The 19,183-nt window shown below is 43.3% G+C and overlaps 1 protein-coding gene across 1 annotated transcript in view; it reads left to right on the top strand.

The window, feature by feature from the left end:
- Positions 1 to 19,183, top strand: part of CHRNA7 (cholinergic receptor nicotinic alpha 7 subunit) — a 130,069-nt gene that overhangs the window by 42,145 nt on the left and 68,741 nt on the right. Inside the window, exon 3 of the mRNA XM_060095113.1 lies at positions 11,713 to 11,757. Within this exon, the coding sequence (XP_059951096.1) occupies positions 11,713 to 11,757 (45 nt within the window). The remainder of the gene's footprint in view (positions 1 to 11,712; positions 11,758 to 19,183) is intronic.

Below are 19,183 nucleotides of genomic sequence, written 5' to 3'. Positions count from 1 at the left end.
GGGCAGGACTGCATTCGGTGGTGTATTTTTTGGTGTCTGTGAACTTACTATGATTTTAGGCAGCCTCCCTGCTAATGGGTGGTGTTGTGTTCCTGTCTTGCTAGTTGTTTGGCATAGTGTGTCCAGCACTGTAGCTTGCTGGTCGTTGAGTGGAGCTGAGTCTTAGTGTTGAGATGGAGATTTCTGGGAGAGCTTTTGCTGTTTGGTATTACCTGGGGCTGGGACGTCTCTGGTAGTTCAATGTTCTGAACTCTTCTCTCCCACCTCAGTGGCTCAGGCCTGACACATGGCTGGAGCACCAAGACCCTGTCAGCCACGTGGCTCAGAAGAAAAGGGAGAGAGAGAGAGAGAGAGACAGAGAGACAGAGACAGAGAGGGAGACGGGGGGAGGGAGACAGAGAGGGAGACAGAGAGAGAGAGAGAGAGAGGGAGGGAGGGAGGGAGACAGAGGGAGACAGAGAGAGAGAGGGAGAGAGAGAGGGAGGGAGGGAGGGAGACAGAGAGAGAGAGAGGGAGAGAGAGGGAGAGGGGGAGAGGGGGAGGGGGGAGAGGGGAGAAAGGAAGGAAGGAAGGACAGAAAGAAAGAAAATAGTTATTAAATGAAAAAATAAAGAAATTACTAAAATTTAAAAAGTAATAGAAAAAAATAAAGAAAGAAGAGAGCAAGCAAACCAAAAAACAAATCCACCAATGATAACAAGTGCTAAAAACTATACTAAAAAAAAAAAAACAAAAAAACTGGACAGACAGAATCCTAGGACAAATGGCAAAAGCAAAGCTATACATATAAAATCACACAAAGAAGTATACACACACACACCTCACAAAAAGAGAAAATGGAAAAAAATATATATATAAACAAAAAATGGAAGAGAGCAGTCCAATCAGTAAACAAATCTACCAGTGATATTAAGCTCTAAATACTAAACTAAGATAAACATAAAACCAGAAACAATTTAGATGCAGATAGCAAACCCCAAGTCTACAATTGCTCCAAAAGTCCACTGACTCAATATTGGGATGATTCGTTGCCTATTCAGGTATTCCACAGGTACAGGGTACATCAAGTTGACTGTGGAGATTCAATCCACTGTTCCTGAGGCTGCATGGAGAAATTTCGCTTTCTCTTCTTTGTTTGCATAGCTCCTGGGGTTCAGCTTCGGATTTGGCCCTGCCTGTGTGTGTAGGTTACCTGAGGGCGTCTGTTCCCTGCCCAGACAGGATGGGCTTAAAGTAGCAGCTGATTCGGGGCCCTGGCTCACTTAGGCTGGGGCGTGGGAGGGGTACGGACTGCAGGGTGAGCCTGCGGCAGCAGAGGCTGGCATGATGTTGAAGTTGTCCCTCAATCACGGGACCCTGGCAGTGGCAGGCTTCAGAGGCTCCAGGGAGGGGAGGTGTGGATAGTGAACTGTGCTTGCACAGAGGCATCTTGGTGGCTGCAGCAGCAGCCTTAGCGTCTCATGCCTGTCTCCGGGGTCTGCACTGATAGCCGCGTCTCATGCCTGTCTCTGAGGCTCCTTTAAGCGGTGCTCTGAATCCGCTCTCATCGTGCACCCCGAAATAATGGTCTCTTGCCTGTTAGGCAGTTCCAGGCTTTTTCCCGGACTCCCTCCTGGCTAGCTGTGGTGCACTAGCCCCCTTCAGGCTGTGTCCACGCAGCCAACCCCAGTCCTCTCCCTGGGATCTGAACTCTGAAGACCGAGCCTCAGCTCCCAGCCCCCACCCACCCTGGCAGGTGAGCAGACAAGCCTCTCAGGCTGGTGAGTGCTGGTTGGCACCAATCCTCTATGCGGGAATCTCTCCGCTTTGCCCTCTGCACCCCTATTGCTGCGCTCTCCTCTGTGGCTCTGAAGCTTCCCCCCCGCCACCCCTGTCTCTGCCAGCGAAGGGGCTTCCTAGTGTGTGGAAACTTTTCCTCCTTCACAGCTCCCTCCTAGAGGTGCAGGTCCTGTCCGTATTCTTTTGTCTCTGTTTTTCCTTTTTTCTTTTGCCCTACCCAGGTACATAGGGAGTTTCTTGCCTTTTGGGAAGTCTGAGGTCTTCTGCCAGCGTTCAGTAGGTGTTCTGTAGGGGTTGTTCCACATGTAGATGTATTTTTGATATATTTGTGGGGAAGAAGATGATCTCCACATCTTACTCCTCCGCCATCTTGAAGGTTCCCCCTACCCATCTGTTCTTGCATGTTGTTTATTTCTCCTTTAGAGCCCTTTAACATATTGATCATATTATCTTAAATTTAGTGTTTGATAATTTCAACATCTGTGTCATATTACAGTCTTTTCCTGATGCTTGCTTTGTCTCTTCATACTTTTTTCTTGTCTTTTAGTTGCCTTGTAGTTGTTCTGTTTTAAATCAGAAATATCCTATAAGGTAATAGAAATTGAAATAAATATACCTTTAATGTGAGAATTTATGTTAGTTTGGCTAGTAGTTGGGCTGTAATGTTTGCTGTAGCTTTCTGTGTCAGAAGTTTCAGATTCTTCTAGTGTCTGTTTTTGTCTCCCCTCTTGATTTTGGTCTTCGCTCAGTACCCTCCTCAGAGGGAGTCTGCAGCTTTTTCAGTGGTTCCCACTGCCCTTATTCTGGTGTGTTAGTGTGATGGGATGATGTGGGAGAGGGGAAGTGTTCTATAGGTTCTGTAGTGTTAGGGTTAAATCTCAGCCTTTCAGTGGGTCTGTCTGTGCTCCTGGGCTGTGGCCTTTACAAGTGTTTCCCTCCTATGATGGCTTTTGTCCCCTCCTTCACATGGGATAGAAAGGCTCCAGGGCACCGGTGTGGGAGGAATGGTGGAGATCAAGCTCTGGAAAGCTTGGAGAGTAGGCTTTGCTATTGAGAAGGCTTTGGGTGGCCTGTTTCCTAAGAGTTACTCCTTCCCTTCCTGTGCCAGAGTTACAAGGGGATCTTTCTTGCACATTTACCTTGAGAACTTGGTGGGGCTCCTGGAGATGAAATCCATGAGAGTGTAGGGTGTCCCCAAGGTTGTGGCTCCCTGGAGCTTTCTTATTCTCACTCAAGTTTATCCTCAGCAAACAGAGACTCATCAAAATGACCTTGTGGGTGTTACTGCAAGTTTATGGCTCTAGTAGCCTCTGCCCCAGGTAAGCAGATCTTGTCTATGACTCTGAATTCGCCTGTTTTCAGATTTCGGTGTGGCACTTTACACTGCGACCTCAAGCTCTCATGGGTCCAACCAAAGTCACTGATTTTCAGTATGTTCAGTTTTTTTTTCTTGCTATAAGAGCTTAATTCTAAGCTCTTTACATATAGGAGCTGAAAAAAATGATTAAACTTTGATTAGCTTTTGAGTCATTTATCTTCTTGAGTAACTTGTTGAGCTTCCTTAAACTGAGGATTAGTTCAGCAATTCTGGAAATTTCTCAGTCATTATTTCTTTAAATTTTCTCCTTCTGAAGCTTATTTTATTTTTTTAAAGGTTATTTATTTATTATTTATTTTTGGCTGTGTTGGGTCTTCTTTGCTGCCCGCGGGCTTTCTCTAGTTGCGGCGAGTGGGGGCTACTCTTCACTGTGGTGACTGGGCTTATTGCAGTGGCTTCTCTTGTTGTGGAGTATGGGCTCTAGGCACGTGGGCTTCAGTAGTTGTGGCATGTGGGCTCAGTAGTTGTGGCTTGCAGGCTCTAGAGCACAGGCTCAGTAGTTGTGGCTCATGGGCTTAGTTGCTCTGTGGCATGTGGGATCTTCCTGGACCAGGGATTGAACCTGTGTCCCCTGCACTGGCAGGCAGATTCTTAACCACTGCACCACCAGTGCCCCTAACAGTGTTCTTTTCCGTTTCCTATTGGATCTTTTGTTTTTGAAGATTTCTCTTCCATTTTTGTGAGCTTCCATTTGCATTTAAGAAGGTATTTCTGTGATTTTCTCCAGCATTTCTAGGTGTTTGGTAGCAGGACAGTGTTCAGGTCATGGATTTTACTGTTTTGCTAGAACCAGAAGTGTGTCTCCTGTGCGTGGTCCCAGGACACTTTCTGTTTCCCACGTGCGTGTTCTCTGTTTCAGCTCAAGTTGTGCCCTCCTTGTGGCACTTCTGTGTCCACGTCCCTAATTGACTTAATCTCTTTGTGTTTTTCCTCTACATACTGTGGTTGTCTCATGCCTTGCCTTCATGCCAGTAACTCAATTTTCAACTGGGTCTGTTTTGTTCTTTTCTGGCTCTAATTTATTAGCCATGTAACTGTATTGTTTTGGTTCTCAGTGTATTTGTTTAGCTCTGCAGTCTCCCTTTTATTTCATTCGGTATTTTATAATCTCATATTTGAAATCATGTTTAATTTGATCCAAGGCTTTATTGAGTTATATAGTAGAAAGAATTCATGGGAAGCATGCTTGTCTTAATTGGGCTTTTTTCCAGATTATATTTTGTATTTTAGTTGTGTTTGTCTCCTTGCCTTCCTTTCTTCCTTGCATTTGCTATTTTAAATTATTTATGTATTCATTCATTCATTCATTGCCAAACTATGTGAATCTGTCATTCCAATTTTTTCATCTTGCCCATGCCTTATGAGGGTGTGTCTACTCATAGTTTTTAATTTTCTGAGCTATAATGGTGGTAATTTTTTTCATATATATTCTTTCCTTTTATGTGATCTTTATTTTTGCTTAATTTATTAAACCAATTAATCTACATTGCTTGTAGAAATATTATAAATGTCAAATAACAAAAAAAGAAAACATTACTGCTTTCACTTCCAGCTCCTGCCTTCTTTCATGTATCTCATCCCTTTCCCTTCCCTTTGACCTTTTGAACCCACCTTGGCACCAGTTCCACACTGAGGGTTGTGTTGAAATCCCCTATCACTAGCTCCTGTCTTCAGAGGACCTCGTTTTGATGGGACTTTCCACAGCCAGGTTCCCAAGAGAGTTTGTTGGAGAAGCCTGATGCTGAAGCTCCAGCACTGGTTTCCATGACCCAGGCATTTGTGGAGTCCATCTCTGCGTGCAGTTGCTTACCTTGAGTCCTGTCAGAGATAACTTGTTATGTGTGCTACGTTTGTGAAGGGGATGCTTAGACACTGATTCAGTCAAGATGATGGCTTCAGAATAAAGGGAAATTTATTGTTTCTGTCCAGAGAGAGTTCAGATGAAGCTTGAGTGGTTTACCAGTGTGACTGGAGTCCACCTCTTTCCCCCTCTCTCCTATATCTATAATCCCCTGGCCCCTCCACCCTTCCTCCACTTTCCAGTCCTGCTGCCTCAAGATGGACTCTCTTCTCTGGTTCTGCTCTCATGATCTCAGGCTTCATTCTTCCCGATTTGGGTTCTCTTGGGGGAGACAGGGAGGCTCTTCCTCTAACAGAAGTGGAAAGAAGCCCTTTCAGTCCTAGTAAAAAGTGCACCCTCGAACCCCTTGCCCCTCCCTGGGGAGGCTGGGGCAGACTTTTCACACTGTACTCCCAAAACACAGACTCTGAGCAACCCCCAAATGAGAACAGAGATGAGGCCGGGCCCCTGGGTCCAAGAACCAGGAACGCCTTGTCTTAGGAACGCCAGGCCTGCACCAGTGGCTCTCAAACTTCTAAGCTTCCGGACCCCTCTATTCTCATAAAAGTTATTGCAGATCCCTGCCCCCCCCCCAGTTTTTTTACATGGGTTACATATATCAATATTTATTACCATGTTTGAAATAAAAACTAAGAAAACATTTTCAAGTCCATGAATTCTTTCGAAATAATAACCCCGTGCCTTGTTACCATAACTAATACTTTAAGAAAAATAACTATATTTTCCCAGGAAAAACACATTTAGTGAGAAGAGTAGCATTGTTTTATATTTTTGCAAATCTCCTTAATGCCCAGCTTCGTAGAAGACAGCTGGATTCTCTGATCCACTTCTGTGGCAGTCTGCTGCATTGTATGTCACGTGGTCTCTGCCAAGCTCTACCAACCGTTCATGAGTAAATGAGGGTGAAATAGGCTAATAACTTCTCATGACTGTGAAAAAGATGTGGCTTCACTGATCCTCTGGAAGCATCTCAGAAACTCAGAGGTTTCCAGCCTGTAGTTTGAGAATGTCTGTGCTGTATAGATGCCAAAGGGAATCATTTTCTGTGACCATCACCAAAGTGTTTCCTTAGGACGTTGGGAGCAGAGTCACCTGGCGGCTGAAACACTGGTGTTGAGCTATGAGATGAGAATAATAACAGTACTGACTTCTCTGTGTGGTTGTCACAAGACTGTAATGAGTTTGAAAAAAAAGTGTGTGTGTGTGTGTGTATGTATCACATTCAGAAGACTGCAAACTCTATTTAAGGTTTAGCTGTGTTATTTTCAAATATCATTTACTGTTATTCTCTGTGGTGAAAATCATGGGTTTGTTCATCTTTTGCCCGTTTTTCTGTTGGATTGTCTGCCTTTTTCTTATTGACTTTTAGGCGTTTATTTCTTATGCTGGATATGACTCTTCTCTCAGCCCTAATATCTCGGTGACTCAGGGAAAATCACAGCCTCTCAATTTATTTTTCTGTAAAAACAGGACAAAAATATGGTTAATGTAAAGATTAAATTAGATAAAAGAAGTGATCCCTGTTAAAAAAAAACTGCAGAGTACTACATAAATAAAAATTTATGTTATCTTTCTCTGCAAACAAGAATTGAGACACAGATCTATTGTTACCTATTTTTTTTCTCAGCATTTACACAAAAGCAAAGGAAAAGTATTGGGAGCTCTGCAAAATAATGTTGAATAATGTCACCCTGTAACTTCCAGAAGAATAATTGCTGCAGGTGTGCAGGATAGCACATCAGAATGGTTGTACTCTAAAACAGACACATGATTATTTCGGGAGATTAGTTTTAAAAAGCATGGCTACTTAAAGTATACTTTAAAAATCCCTTTATTGAGGTATGACTGACATACAAAAAGCTATACGTGTTTAATGTACACAATATGACAAGTTTGGAGGTAACCATACATTGTGAAACTCTCGCCACAATTTATGCCATAAACATACCCATCACCTCCCAAAGTTTCCTCCTGCCCTCTTTTTTATTTATTATAATTATTATTTCTGTGATAAGAACACCTAACATAAGATCTACCCTCTTAGCAAATGTTTAAGTCTATGCTACAGCATTATTAGTTACAGGCTCTGTGCCTCACAGGAGATCTCTGGGGCTTGTTCATCTTGCAGAACTGAAACTTTGCACCCTTGGACTAATACCTCTCATTTCCCACCTGGCCCCTGGCAGCCACCATTCTACTCTGTACTTCTGTGGGTTGGATTATTTTAGATTCGTTATACAAGTGGAATCATGCAGGATCTTTCTGTGTCTGGTTTCGTTCACTTAACGTAACGTGCTCCAGGTTCATCCACGCTGTTGCAAATAGTGGGATTTCCTTCTTTTTTGAGGCTGAATATATTCTGAAGTGCTCAGTTTGAAAAACAAAGAAGAGGTTGGCTTTGGGGGTGTTTTGTGCACTGGTCTGTGTGATTCCATGGCACTCAGGGGTCCTGTGTCCTCTTGTGAGATCCCAGGGTCAGCAAGGAGCCTGGGTCTTGTGGGGGAGGGGTGTGTGTGTGTGTGTGTGTGTGTGTGTGTGTGTGTTTGTGTGTGTGAGAGAGAGAGAGAGAGAGAGCAACCACACAGTGACACACTAGAGCCGAGTCATATGTCACAGCCTGGGTGACTCTACCCTCGTCCCTCCTAGACTGGGAGGTGGTGGGGGCAGCTATTGTCTCCCTATTTCTGAGAAGAGAACACTGAAACCACAGACACTGAGTGCCCGATAGGGGGCAGCTGATTGGAGCCCAGGGGGTTTTCTGGCAGCCAGTGTCGGGGGCTCTGCTCCTGTGTGCTGTCCTGCCGGGTTGGGTCAGGGCTGTGATGGGCAGGCGGCTGCTGAGGGTCTGGAATCACCGTAACCCATGCCCGGATCCTGTGCTGTTTGTTCTCAGGGGGTTGTACCTGCTTATTTTTTACAGCCCCTGGGCCAGGGTCTGGAGTCAGGGTTTGGAAGCCTCATCCGCCTCTCCCTCCCAAGAGTCCCAGTGTTGGACCCGTGTGCCTCCAGCCTGTGCCAGTCGTGACTGCTGAGTTCAGCATCAGTGGCTGGTTCCTGATTTCACACAAGCGCGAGAGCAGTACGGGGGTTGGTGACTGGGGTGTCAGTGGAGGAGGATGAGGTGAGAGAGGAGGGAGCTTCCGCCCAGGGTGAGAATTGATTTCCACCCGGCCTCAGTGTGTAGGACGTGCAGCCCCTGAGGCCATGCAGTTGAATGCAGAGGCGAAGACTCCATCAAGAAGCAGGGCACCGTGGGTGGCAGGGTGGCGGGGACGAGGCTGGGAAGCTGTGGCAGGGGCACTGGGTGTGCGGGATCTGGCTCTGCAGACCTTGCAGGCCCTGGTCACCTGGCTTCGCCCTCAGGGGGCCAGCCCAGGGGTGGACCAGAAGGGTGGCCATCCTCTGTGCTTACAACTCAGGAACTGGTCTATAGGTCCCCTCTTTTTTGAAATGGAAAATAGATTTATTAAGCATTAAATGATGTATCCTTGTGGAGACATGTTAGGTCCCTTCTAAGGCAGCTGGACAATTGGCAGGAAGGTTCCTTCTTCGGTTGAATTGCACTCTGCTGTCCGAGGCCACAGGTCTGCCCAGGTTGCTGGCTCCCTCCCGGAGCCCCTGGGCTTGTGCAGGAGGAAGGAGGACGGCATGGGGCAGGGCAGGCACTTGGGGGTTGAGTGGGGAGCAAGATCTCGAAGGGTAGGGGTGCACACAGTGGGCGTGAGGGGTCGTGGCTTTGGTGTTGCAGGGTCATAGGGAGTAAAGGTGATGTCTTTTCCTCAGGATCCCATCCCTGTCACTCTGGTGAAGTTCGTCTCCCTGTCATCCTCTGAAGGGGCTCTGTTCCTGTCCTCTGTGACTTGTCACCGTTTGTTAATCATAGGTGTGTCATTGTCGAATTGTGTTATCCCACCCTCCACCCACATTTTATATTCCATGAGCTCAGGGACCGTGTCTATTCAGTTCCCACTGTGCATGTCAGGCTGGCGTAATGCCCAAAACAGGAAGTGCTCCAGAAATATTTGTCAAATGAGTGAATGAATGAATGAGCAAATGAACACTTGGCTGGACTGTGGGTTGTAGAAAGGGCTGTGTGCTGCCCTAAGGACTTGAGACTGGATTCTTTGAGCAGTACAGCTGGAGGAGGGCAGAGAGCCTGTCTGGAGCTGAGCAGAGTTCAGACCCTGTGAGGGCCCTGCATTCCATCAGCTCGGCTGCTGTAACCAAAGAACCATAGACTGAGTGGCTTAATGACACGCATTTATTTCTCATAATTCTGGAGGCTGGGGAGTACAAGATCAAGGTACCTGCAACTTTGATGTCTGGTGAGAGCCTGCTTCCTGGTTCATAGATGGCTGTTTTCTGACTGGGTCTTCACATGGCAGAAGGGGTGAGGGAGCCCTCTGGGGTCCCTTTATTAAGGACAATAATCCTGGTCATGAGGGTGAAACAACCCTCATGACCTAAACACCTTCCAAAGGCCTCATCTCCTAATACCATCCCCGCGCAGGGTGGGTTTCAACATCGGAAATTTGGGCAACACAAACGTTCAGTCTTTGGGGGGAAGGACATACTTCACAAGGGGGTGGGAAGGAGGTGGGACGCCTTGTCACCATGCAGACTGAGAGCTGAGACTCAGCCAGTGGGTGGCCCTGGGATGAGGGTGGTGTGAGGGGCCCACCTTGGGAACACAGAGAGTAGCCTCTCTGCTGGCCCTGCAGGGTTTTCCCGTATCTCCGTGGAGGCTCCCCCACCCACATTGCTGCTCCCTCCGTTGGAGGCTGGCTGCTGCTTTGCGTTGATTACAGTTTGAAATGCCTGCTCAGTCCCATGCTGTCGCACACCACAGAAATCTCATTTCCCTCTAATGAGGTTTCAGCTAACATATTGGAAAGAAGAAAGCCTTTTAATTAGATTGGTCGTAATTGAGCTCCCAAACCACAGAAGCCTTTCTCTCAGAAGATCTCTCAGAAGACATGGATGCAATTAAAAGAAAGAAAGCCACGTGAATGGAACACTGGCTAATTTTAAGTCGATTAAAAACAACTCCTTAATAAGTTGAGACAAGGGACATATGTCCTATAAGAGTTTATCAGTGCTTTCAAATAGTACTGGAGATCGGACTGGAACTAGAGCCCTCTTGCAATTCAGATGCATGGCTCTGTCAGGGACTGTTCTCTCTGCACAGAGGATAGAGAGAGGTTAGCTCCACAGCTTTTTCTACCAAAACCCCTGGCATGTGTTATTTTGAAAAAGGGGATGTATTTTTCTTGTAACAGAATTGGCAGCTTCTTCTGGACACAGCCCCTGGCCTGGGACCCTTGGGACTTGGTCCCCTGTCTTTCCTTAGGCAGCCTGATCTTCTCTGTGAGATTTACACCCACCTTCCTGCCCCCAACTCTCACCTCTCAGAGGCACCCAGGGTGAGCTACTGGGACAGGGGCATTGATGCATCAAAGAATCTCTGCCAGCTTCTTATGCATTCAACACATTTGTATTTGAAGGAGAAGCAGCATCTATTTCTCACTTGTGTCCCTGCCCTGAGACCATGCACCAGTAGATGGTGTTCTTTCTGCCACTGGGTCTGTTTTTGTGACTGCCATCAGGGAGCCAGGCCAGGTAGTTCCTGCTGGAGGGGCTTATGGCCTCAGCCTCTGGGTATCTCAGCATTAGTAAGTACTTTCTCCTGGAGAGGGTGAAAATTGCTAATTTACAGAGTCTTTTAGGTGGGAATTGAACACGAAATAGTGAACAGCGTTCTCAGCAGAACTATTGCATGAAATAGGCTTGTTTGTCTCCGTGTGCACTGTGGCTTTTGCTAAGCCCTTTTGGGCTTTGCCAGCCATGCTAAAAATAAACAGTTGCATCCCACATGGAAAGGCCCCATGTTGACTAGCATCTTCTTTGGGTGCCCAGTGCAGGGGCAAAGCCACGGTCGATCTGCTCTCCGGAGCTTCCTGGAAAGAATGCAGACTTTGGCGCCCAGCTTGGAACCCACTCTGTTTGGAAATGTGGAAAGAGGGGCTGTTGACTCAGATCCAAGTGTGAATGGTTCCTTCATAAAGGAACCACCTTTCTGATCCTTCGTTTGCTCACCTGGACAGGATGTACCCTGCAGGTGTGTGTCAAGGGCCTGGGTGCTGCCAGGCTGATGGAGAATGGGAGGAAAGGCAGGCAGACCCTTGGGGCTCAGGGAGGAATGGGGCCCACGCACAGGTGCCGCAGCTGTCACGGGACGGGGCGGGGACTCCCTTTCCCGGGGGGAGGGAAGCCTAAAATCTTTCAGTTTGCTTAAAACTCTATCCATTCTGCTAATAAACTTGACTTTAAAAGATTAGAATCTGCACCCAGTCTTATTTTTTAAGTATACAAATGATAAATAATGTGTAAGGAAAAATAAGATAAACCATTAGCAGGTATCATCTCGGGATGGTGGGGTTGCAGGGTTTTAATTTTCTTTTTTATACTTTTCCATCTTTTGTAAGAGCTCTGTAATGAATGTGTATTACTTCAGCATAAATAGAAAAGCTGCGCTCTGGGGAAATGCTGGAGTATATTTGGAAATGCTCCATGAATTCTATTTTCCACACACGCCAACCTTCCCAACCATCAAATTGGTGCATGAATAAGGGTATCATTTCTTCTTATGTAAATCATATAAACCATATTTTTGACTTTTTTTTTTCCTTTAAAGGATGAGAAGAACCAAGTGTTGACCACCAACATTTGGCTGCAAATGGTAAGTTGCGACCGTGGCTTCCTGCTCTTGCTTCCACAATGCCTGTGCTGGAATCACAGTGAAGGTCCCGTAAGACAAACCAGGACTGTCCTCCCACCTTCACGTATGCAAACAGTGAACCAGACCACCCCGCCTTTGCATGTCCTGCACTAAACCCTGCAAGACAGAAATATGCACAAGTCATAAGTTGCAGGTCTGCATGTGCATGTCCACGGCCTGCACCCTAACTGGTCCTTAGGGCTTGGGAGTGTGTGCCCTGCTCCCCCTGGCTCCAGCCATGCATGTCTGAATGTGACAGAGTGACACATAAGCCAGAGGCCTTCACACTTCCTGCTCCAGTGACCCCTGCAAGAATTTTGAGAAGCCGTATTTTTTCATTCATGTATTTTAACCTTGACATCTAAAGTTCTAACCCCAGATTAATTAACTACAAATTATGTTACTTACATTGAATTGTAAATATGGACGTTTAAAAATAAAACTGTCAGTCTCTATTTTAAATTGAATCTATTTAAGTGCCATATAATTTGATGCCCATATCATTAATTTAAAAAAATATACAAACAAGCCCTTCTTTAACTGGTTGATATTTTACATACTCCCATTTTCTCTCTGCACTTATATTTCTATTCCACTTTCCACACAGAATTTTATCCAAATGTGATATAACTTTATGTTTGAAACTCTTATATTAATCATTCTGTCTTGGTTCTCTCAAATGTAAATATTTACATAAAAATTATTCCTTCAGAAAATAAGTGTTAAGAATTTTTCTTCTGGATAGATTTAGGATTATAGTGATTAATGGTACATAATTCCTCAAGGTGACACTAATTACAAATCTTAATAAATAATTATTAAACATAAAAAATGGGAAATCTACCTCTCTACCAAAGATGGGGCTTTGGAAGAGATTGTTTCAAGATGGCGGAGTAGAAGGATGTGCTCTCACTCCCTCTTGTGAGAACACCAGAAGCAAAACTAACTGCTGAACAATCATCGACAGGAAGACACCGGAACTCAACAAAAAAGATACCCCACATCCAAAGACAAAGGAGAAGCCACAATGTGATGGTAGGAGGGGCACAATCACAATAAAATCAAATCCCATAACTGCTGGCTGGGTGACTCACAAACTGGAGAACACTTATACCACAGAAGTCCACCCACTGGAGTGAAGGTTCTGAACCTCAATTCAGGCTTCCAAACCTGGGCATCTGGCAATGCGAGGAGGAATTCCTAGAGAATCAGACTTTGAAGGCTAGCAGGATTTGATTGCAGGACTTCAACAGGACTGGGGGAAACAGAGACTCCACCCTTGGAGGGCACACACAAAGTAGTGTGTGCGTCGGGACCCACAGAAAGGAGCAGTGACCCCGTAGGAGACTGAACCAGACCTACCTGCTGGTGTTGGAGGGTCTCCTGCAGAGGTAGGGGGTAGCTCTGTCTCACTGTTGGGACAAGGACACTGGCAGCAGAAGTTCTGGGAAGTACTCCTTGGTGTGTACCCTCTCAGAGTCTGCCATTAGCCCCACCAAGGAGCCCTGGTAGGCTCCAGTGTTGGGTTGCCTCAGGCCAAACAACCAGCAGGGAGGGAACACAGCCCCACCCATCAGCAGACAAGCGGATTAAAGTTCTACTGAGCTCTTCCCACCAGAGAAACAGCCAGCTCTACCCACCACCAGTCCCTCCCATCAGGAACCTTGCACAAGCCTCTTAGATAGCCTCATCCACCAGAGGGCAGACAGCAGAAGCAAGAAGAACTACAAACCTGCAGCCTGTGGAACAAAAACCACATTCACAGAAAGACAAGATGAAAAGGCAGAGGGCTATGTACCAGATGAAGGAACAAGATAAAACCCCAGAAAAACAACTAAATGAAGTGGAGGTAGGCAACAATCCAGAAAAAGAATTCGGAATAATGATAGTGAATATGATCCAGGACCTTGGAAAAAGAATGGAGGCAAAGATCGAGAAGATGCAAGAAATATTTAACAAAGATCTAGAAGAATTAAAGAACAGAGAACAATAAAATAACTGAAATGAAAAATACACTAGAAGGAATCAATAGCAGAATAACTGAGGCAGAATAACGGATAAGTGACCTGGAAGACAAAATGGTGGAATTCACTGCTACAGAAGAGAATAAAGAAAAAAGAATGAAAATAAATAAAGACGGCCTAAGAGACATCTGGGACAACAGTTAAACACAACAACATTTGCATTATAGGGGTCGCAGAAGGAAGAGAGAGAGAGAAAGGACCGAAGAAAATATTTGAAGAGATTATAGTTGAAAACTTCCCTAACACGGGAAAGGAAATAGCCACCCAAGTCCAGGAAGTGCAGTGAGTCCCATACAGGATAAACAGAAGGAGAAACACAGTGAGACACATAGTAATCAGACTGGCAAAAATTAAAGGCAAAGAAAAATTATTGATAGCCGCAAGGGAAAAATGACAAATAACATACATGGGAACTCCCATAAGGTTAACAGCTGATTTCTCAGCAGAAACTCTACAAGCCAGAAGGGAGTGGCATGATCTACTTAAAGTGATGAAAGGGAAGAACCTACAACCAAGATTACTCTACCCAGCAAGGATCTCATTCAGATTCGATGGATAAATCAAAAGCTTTACAGACAAGCAAAAGCTAAGAGAATTCAGCACCACCAAACCAGCTCTACAACAAATGCTAAAGGAACTTCTCTAAGTGGGAAACACAAGAGAAGAAAAGGGCCTACGAAACCAAACCCAACACAATTAAGAAAATGGTAATAGGAACATACATATTGATAATTACCTTAAACGTGAATGGATTACATGCTCCAACCAAAAGACACAGGCTTGCTGAATGGATACAAAAACAAGTCCCATATATATGCTGTCTACAAGAGACCCACTTCAGACCTAGGAACACATACAGACTGAAAGTCAGGGGTTGGAGAAAGATATTCCATGCAAGTGGAAATCAAAAGAAAGCTGGAGTAGCTATACTCATATCAGATAAAATACACTTTAAAAAAAAGAATGTTACAAGAGACAAGGAAGGACACTACATAATGATCAAGGGATCAATCCAAGAAGAAGATATAACTTATAAATATATATGCACCCAACATAAGAGCACCTCAATACATAAGACAACTGCGAACAGCTCTAAAAGAGGAAACTGACAGTAACACACTAATAGTGGGAGACTTTAAAACCTCACTTACACCAGTGGACGGATCATCCAAACAGAAAATTAATAAAGAAACAGAAGCTTTAAATGACACAATAGACCAGATAGATTTAATTGATATTTATAGCACATTCCATCCCAAAACAGCAGATTACACTTTCTTCTCAAGTGCGCATGGAACATTCTCCAGTATAGATCACATCTTGCGTCACAAATCCAGCCTCAGTAAATTTAAGAAAGTTGAAATCATGTCAGGCATCTTTTCTGAACACAACACTATGAGATTAGAAATAAAGTAAAGGGAAAAAAACGTCAAAAACACAAACACATGGAGGCTAAACAATACGTTACTAAATAACCAAGAGGTCACTGAAGAAATCAAAGAGGAAATCAAAAAATACCTAGAGACAAATGACAATGAAAACACGACGATCCAAAACCTATGGGATGCAGCAAAAGCAGTTCAAAGAGGGAAGTTTATAGCTATACAAGCCTACCTTAGGAAACAAGAAAAATCTCAAATAATCAATCTAACTTTACACCTAAAAGGAACTAGGGAAAGAAGAACAAACAAACCCGAAAGTTAGCAGAAGGAAAGAAATCATAAAGATCAGAGCAGAAATAAATGAAGTAGAAACAAAGAAAATAGCAAAGATCAATAAAACTAAAAGCTGGTTCTTTGAGAAGATAAACAAAATTGATAAACCATTAACCAGACTCATCAAGAAAAAGAGGGAGAGGACTCAAAACAATAAATTTAGAAATGAAAAAGGAGAAGTTACAACAGACACTGCAGAAATACAAAGTGTCCTAAGAGACTATTACAAGCAACTGTATGCCAATAAAATGGACAACCTGGAAGAAATGGACAAATTCTTAGAAAGATATAACTTCCCAAGACTGAACCAGAAAGAAACAGAAAATATGAACAGAACAATCACAAGTAATGAAATAGAAACTGGGATTAAAAATCTTCCAACAAACCAAAGTCCAGGACCAGATGGCTTCACAGGTGAATTCTATCAAACATTTAGAGAAGAGCTAACACCCATCCTTCTCAAACTCTTCCAAAAAATTGCAGAGGAAGGAACACTCCCAAACTCATTCTGTGAGGCCAGCATCACCCTGATACCAAAACCAGGCAAAGAGACTACAAAAAAAGAAAATTAAAAACCAATATCACGGATGAATATAGACGCTAAACTCCTCAACAAAATACTAGCAAACAGAATCCAACAACACATTAAAAGAATCATACACCATGGTCAAGTGGGATTTATCCCAGGGATGCAAGGATTCTTCAATATATGCAAATCAATCAATGTGATACACCATATTAACAAATTGAAGAATAAAAACCATATGAGCATCTCAGTAGATGCAGAAAAAGCTTTTAACATAATTCAACACCTGTTTATGATAAAAACTCTCCAGAAAGTGGGCATAGAGGGAACCTACCTCAACATAGTAAAGGCCATATATGACAGGCCCACAGCAAACATCATTCTCAATGGTGAAAAACTAAAAGCATTTCCTCTAAGATCAGGAACAAGACAAGGATGTCCACTCTCAGCACTATTATTTAACATAGTTCTGGAAGTCCTAGCCACGGCAATCAGAGAATAATAAGAAATAAAAGGAATACAAATTGGAAAAGAAGAAGTAAAACTGTCAGTGTTTGCAGATGGCATGGTACTATTCATAGAGAATCCTAAACATGTTACCAGAAAACTACTAGACCTAATCATTGAGTTTGGTAAAGTAGCAGGATACAAAATTAATGCACAGAAATCTCTTGCATTCCTATACACTAATGATGAAAAATCTGAAAGAGAGATTAAGGGAACACTCCCATTTACCAGTGCAACAAAATATAAAATACCTAGGAATAAACCTACCTAGGGTGACAAAATACCTGTACGCACAAAACTATAAGACATTGATGAAAGAAATTAAAGGTGATACAACAGATGGAGAGATATACCATGTTCTTGGATTGGAAGAATCAATATTGTGAAAATGACTATACTACCCAAAGCAATCTACAGATTCAATGCCACCCCTATCAAATTACCAATGACATTTTTTACAGAACTAGAACAAAAAATCTTAAAATTTGCATGGAGACAGAAAAGACCCCGAATAGCCAAAGCAGTCTTGAGAGAAAAAAACGGAGCTGGGGGAATCAGAGTCCCTGACTTCAGACTATACTGCAAAGCTACCGTAATCAAGACAATATGGTAGTGGCACAATAACAGAAATATAGATCAATGGAACAAGGTAGAAAGCCCAGAGTTAAACCCAGGCACCTATGGTCAACTAATCTATGACAAAGGAGGCAAGGATATAGCATGGGGAAAAGACAGTCTCTTCAATAAGTGGTGCTGGGAAAACTGGACAGCTACATGTAGAAGAATGAAATTAGAACACTCTCTAACACCATACACAAAAATAAACTGAAAATGGATTTGAGACCTAAATGTAAGACCGGACACTATAAAACTCTTAGAGGAAAACATAGGAAGAACACTCTTTGACCTAAGTCACAGCAAGATCTTTTTTGATCCACCTCCTAGAGTAATGGAAATAAAAACAAAGATAAACAAATGGGACCTAATGAAATTTCAAAGCTTTTGCACAGCAAAGGAAACCGTAAAGAAGACAAAAAGGCAACTCTCAGAATGGAAGAAAATATTTGCAAACAAATCAACGGAGAAAGGATTAATCTCCAAAATATATACACAACTCATGCAGCTCAATTTAAAGAAACAACCCAATCCAAAAGGGGAGAAGACCTAAATAGACTTTTCTTCAAAGAAGACGAACAGTTGGCCAAAAAGCACATGAAAAGCTGCTCAACATCACTAATTATTAGAGAAATGCAAGTCAAAACTACAATGAGGTATCACCTCACAGCAGTTAGAATGAGCATCATCAGAAAATCTACAATCAAGAAATGTTGGAGAGGGTGTGGAGAAAAGGGAACCCTCTTGTACTGTTGGTGGGAATGTAAATTGATATAGCCGCTACGGAGAATAGTATGGAGGTTCCTGAAAAAAATAAAAATAGAATTACCATATGACCCAGCAATCCCACTACTGGGCATATACACAGAGAAAACCATAATTCAAAAAGACACATGCCCCCCAATGTTTATTGCAGCTCTATATACAATAGCCAGTTCATGGAAGCAACCTAAATGCCCATCAACAGACGAATGGATAAAGAAGAAGTGGTACATATATACAATGGAGTATTACTCAGCCATAAAAAGGAACAAAATTGGATCATTTTTAGAGACGTGGATGGATCTAGAGACTGTCATATAGAGTGAAGTAAGTCAGAAAGAGAAAAACAAATATCGTATATTAATGCATATATGTGGAACCTAGAAAAATGGTACAGATGAACTGGTTTGCAGGGCAGAAACTGAGACACAGATGTAGAGCACAGACGTATGGATACAAGGGGGGAAAGCGGTGTGGTGGTGGCGGTGGTGATGTAATGAATTGGGAGATTGGGATTGACATGTATACAGTGATGCGTATAAAATGGTTGACTAATAAGAACCTGCTGTATAAAAAAAGAAAAAAAAAGGAAAAAAGATGGGGCTTTATTTTAAATTCATTAATGTATTCATAGATGACATTTTTATTGCTAGAGCTGAGACATTGACACAGATTTCACTATCAATTCTATAACTTTTAAAAATAGATGTAGTAACATGTATAGTTCAGAATGAAAGGCACTTTGTAACAACAGGTTTACTCAGTTCCTTGAACTTCTTACAGATTACATGCCAAAAATAATAGAGTTTTCATCAAGGTGTATCAGTGGACAACTTGATTAGTTTCTCCTTCAATTTTGCTGAAAACAAAGAATTTAAAGAATCAAAATGCATCTGACCTTTGAAAGTATTTGTCACCCAAGTTTTTAACAAAATTGACATAGACACTGGTATTTTGAATGGACTTTTTCTTGCTTCTTGGGTCAGTGTCCCTAGGTAAGAGTTGAGAAAAGGGAAATAGGTCTTTATTTGTGAAGTGGGAGGGGGATACTTCAACCTGGAGGCAAAGGATGCTCCCAGGCAATTCTTGGGCAGGTGAGTTTTAGTTGGATACAAGTGGACATTGAGGGATAGAAAACAGAAAATGGATTTACTTCACACTGTCTGCTGTTTGTCCCAGGGGTACCCTTAGCTATGCCTCAGACCACTTGCAGAACTTTCCTGTAGTGAATAAAGTAG

This window comes from Mesoplodon densirostris, chromosome 4, assembly GCF_025265405.1.
Source record: "Mesoplodon densirostris isolate mMesDen1 chromosome 4, mMesDen1 primary haplotype, whole genome shotgun sequence".
Classification (NCBI taxonomy): domain Eukaryota; kingdom Metazoa; phylum Chordata; class Mammalia; order Artiodactyla; family Ziphiidae; genus Mesoplodon; species Mesoplodon densirostris.
This window is presented reverse-complemented; position numbering and strand designations above follow the sequence as displayed.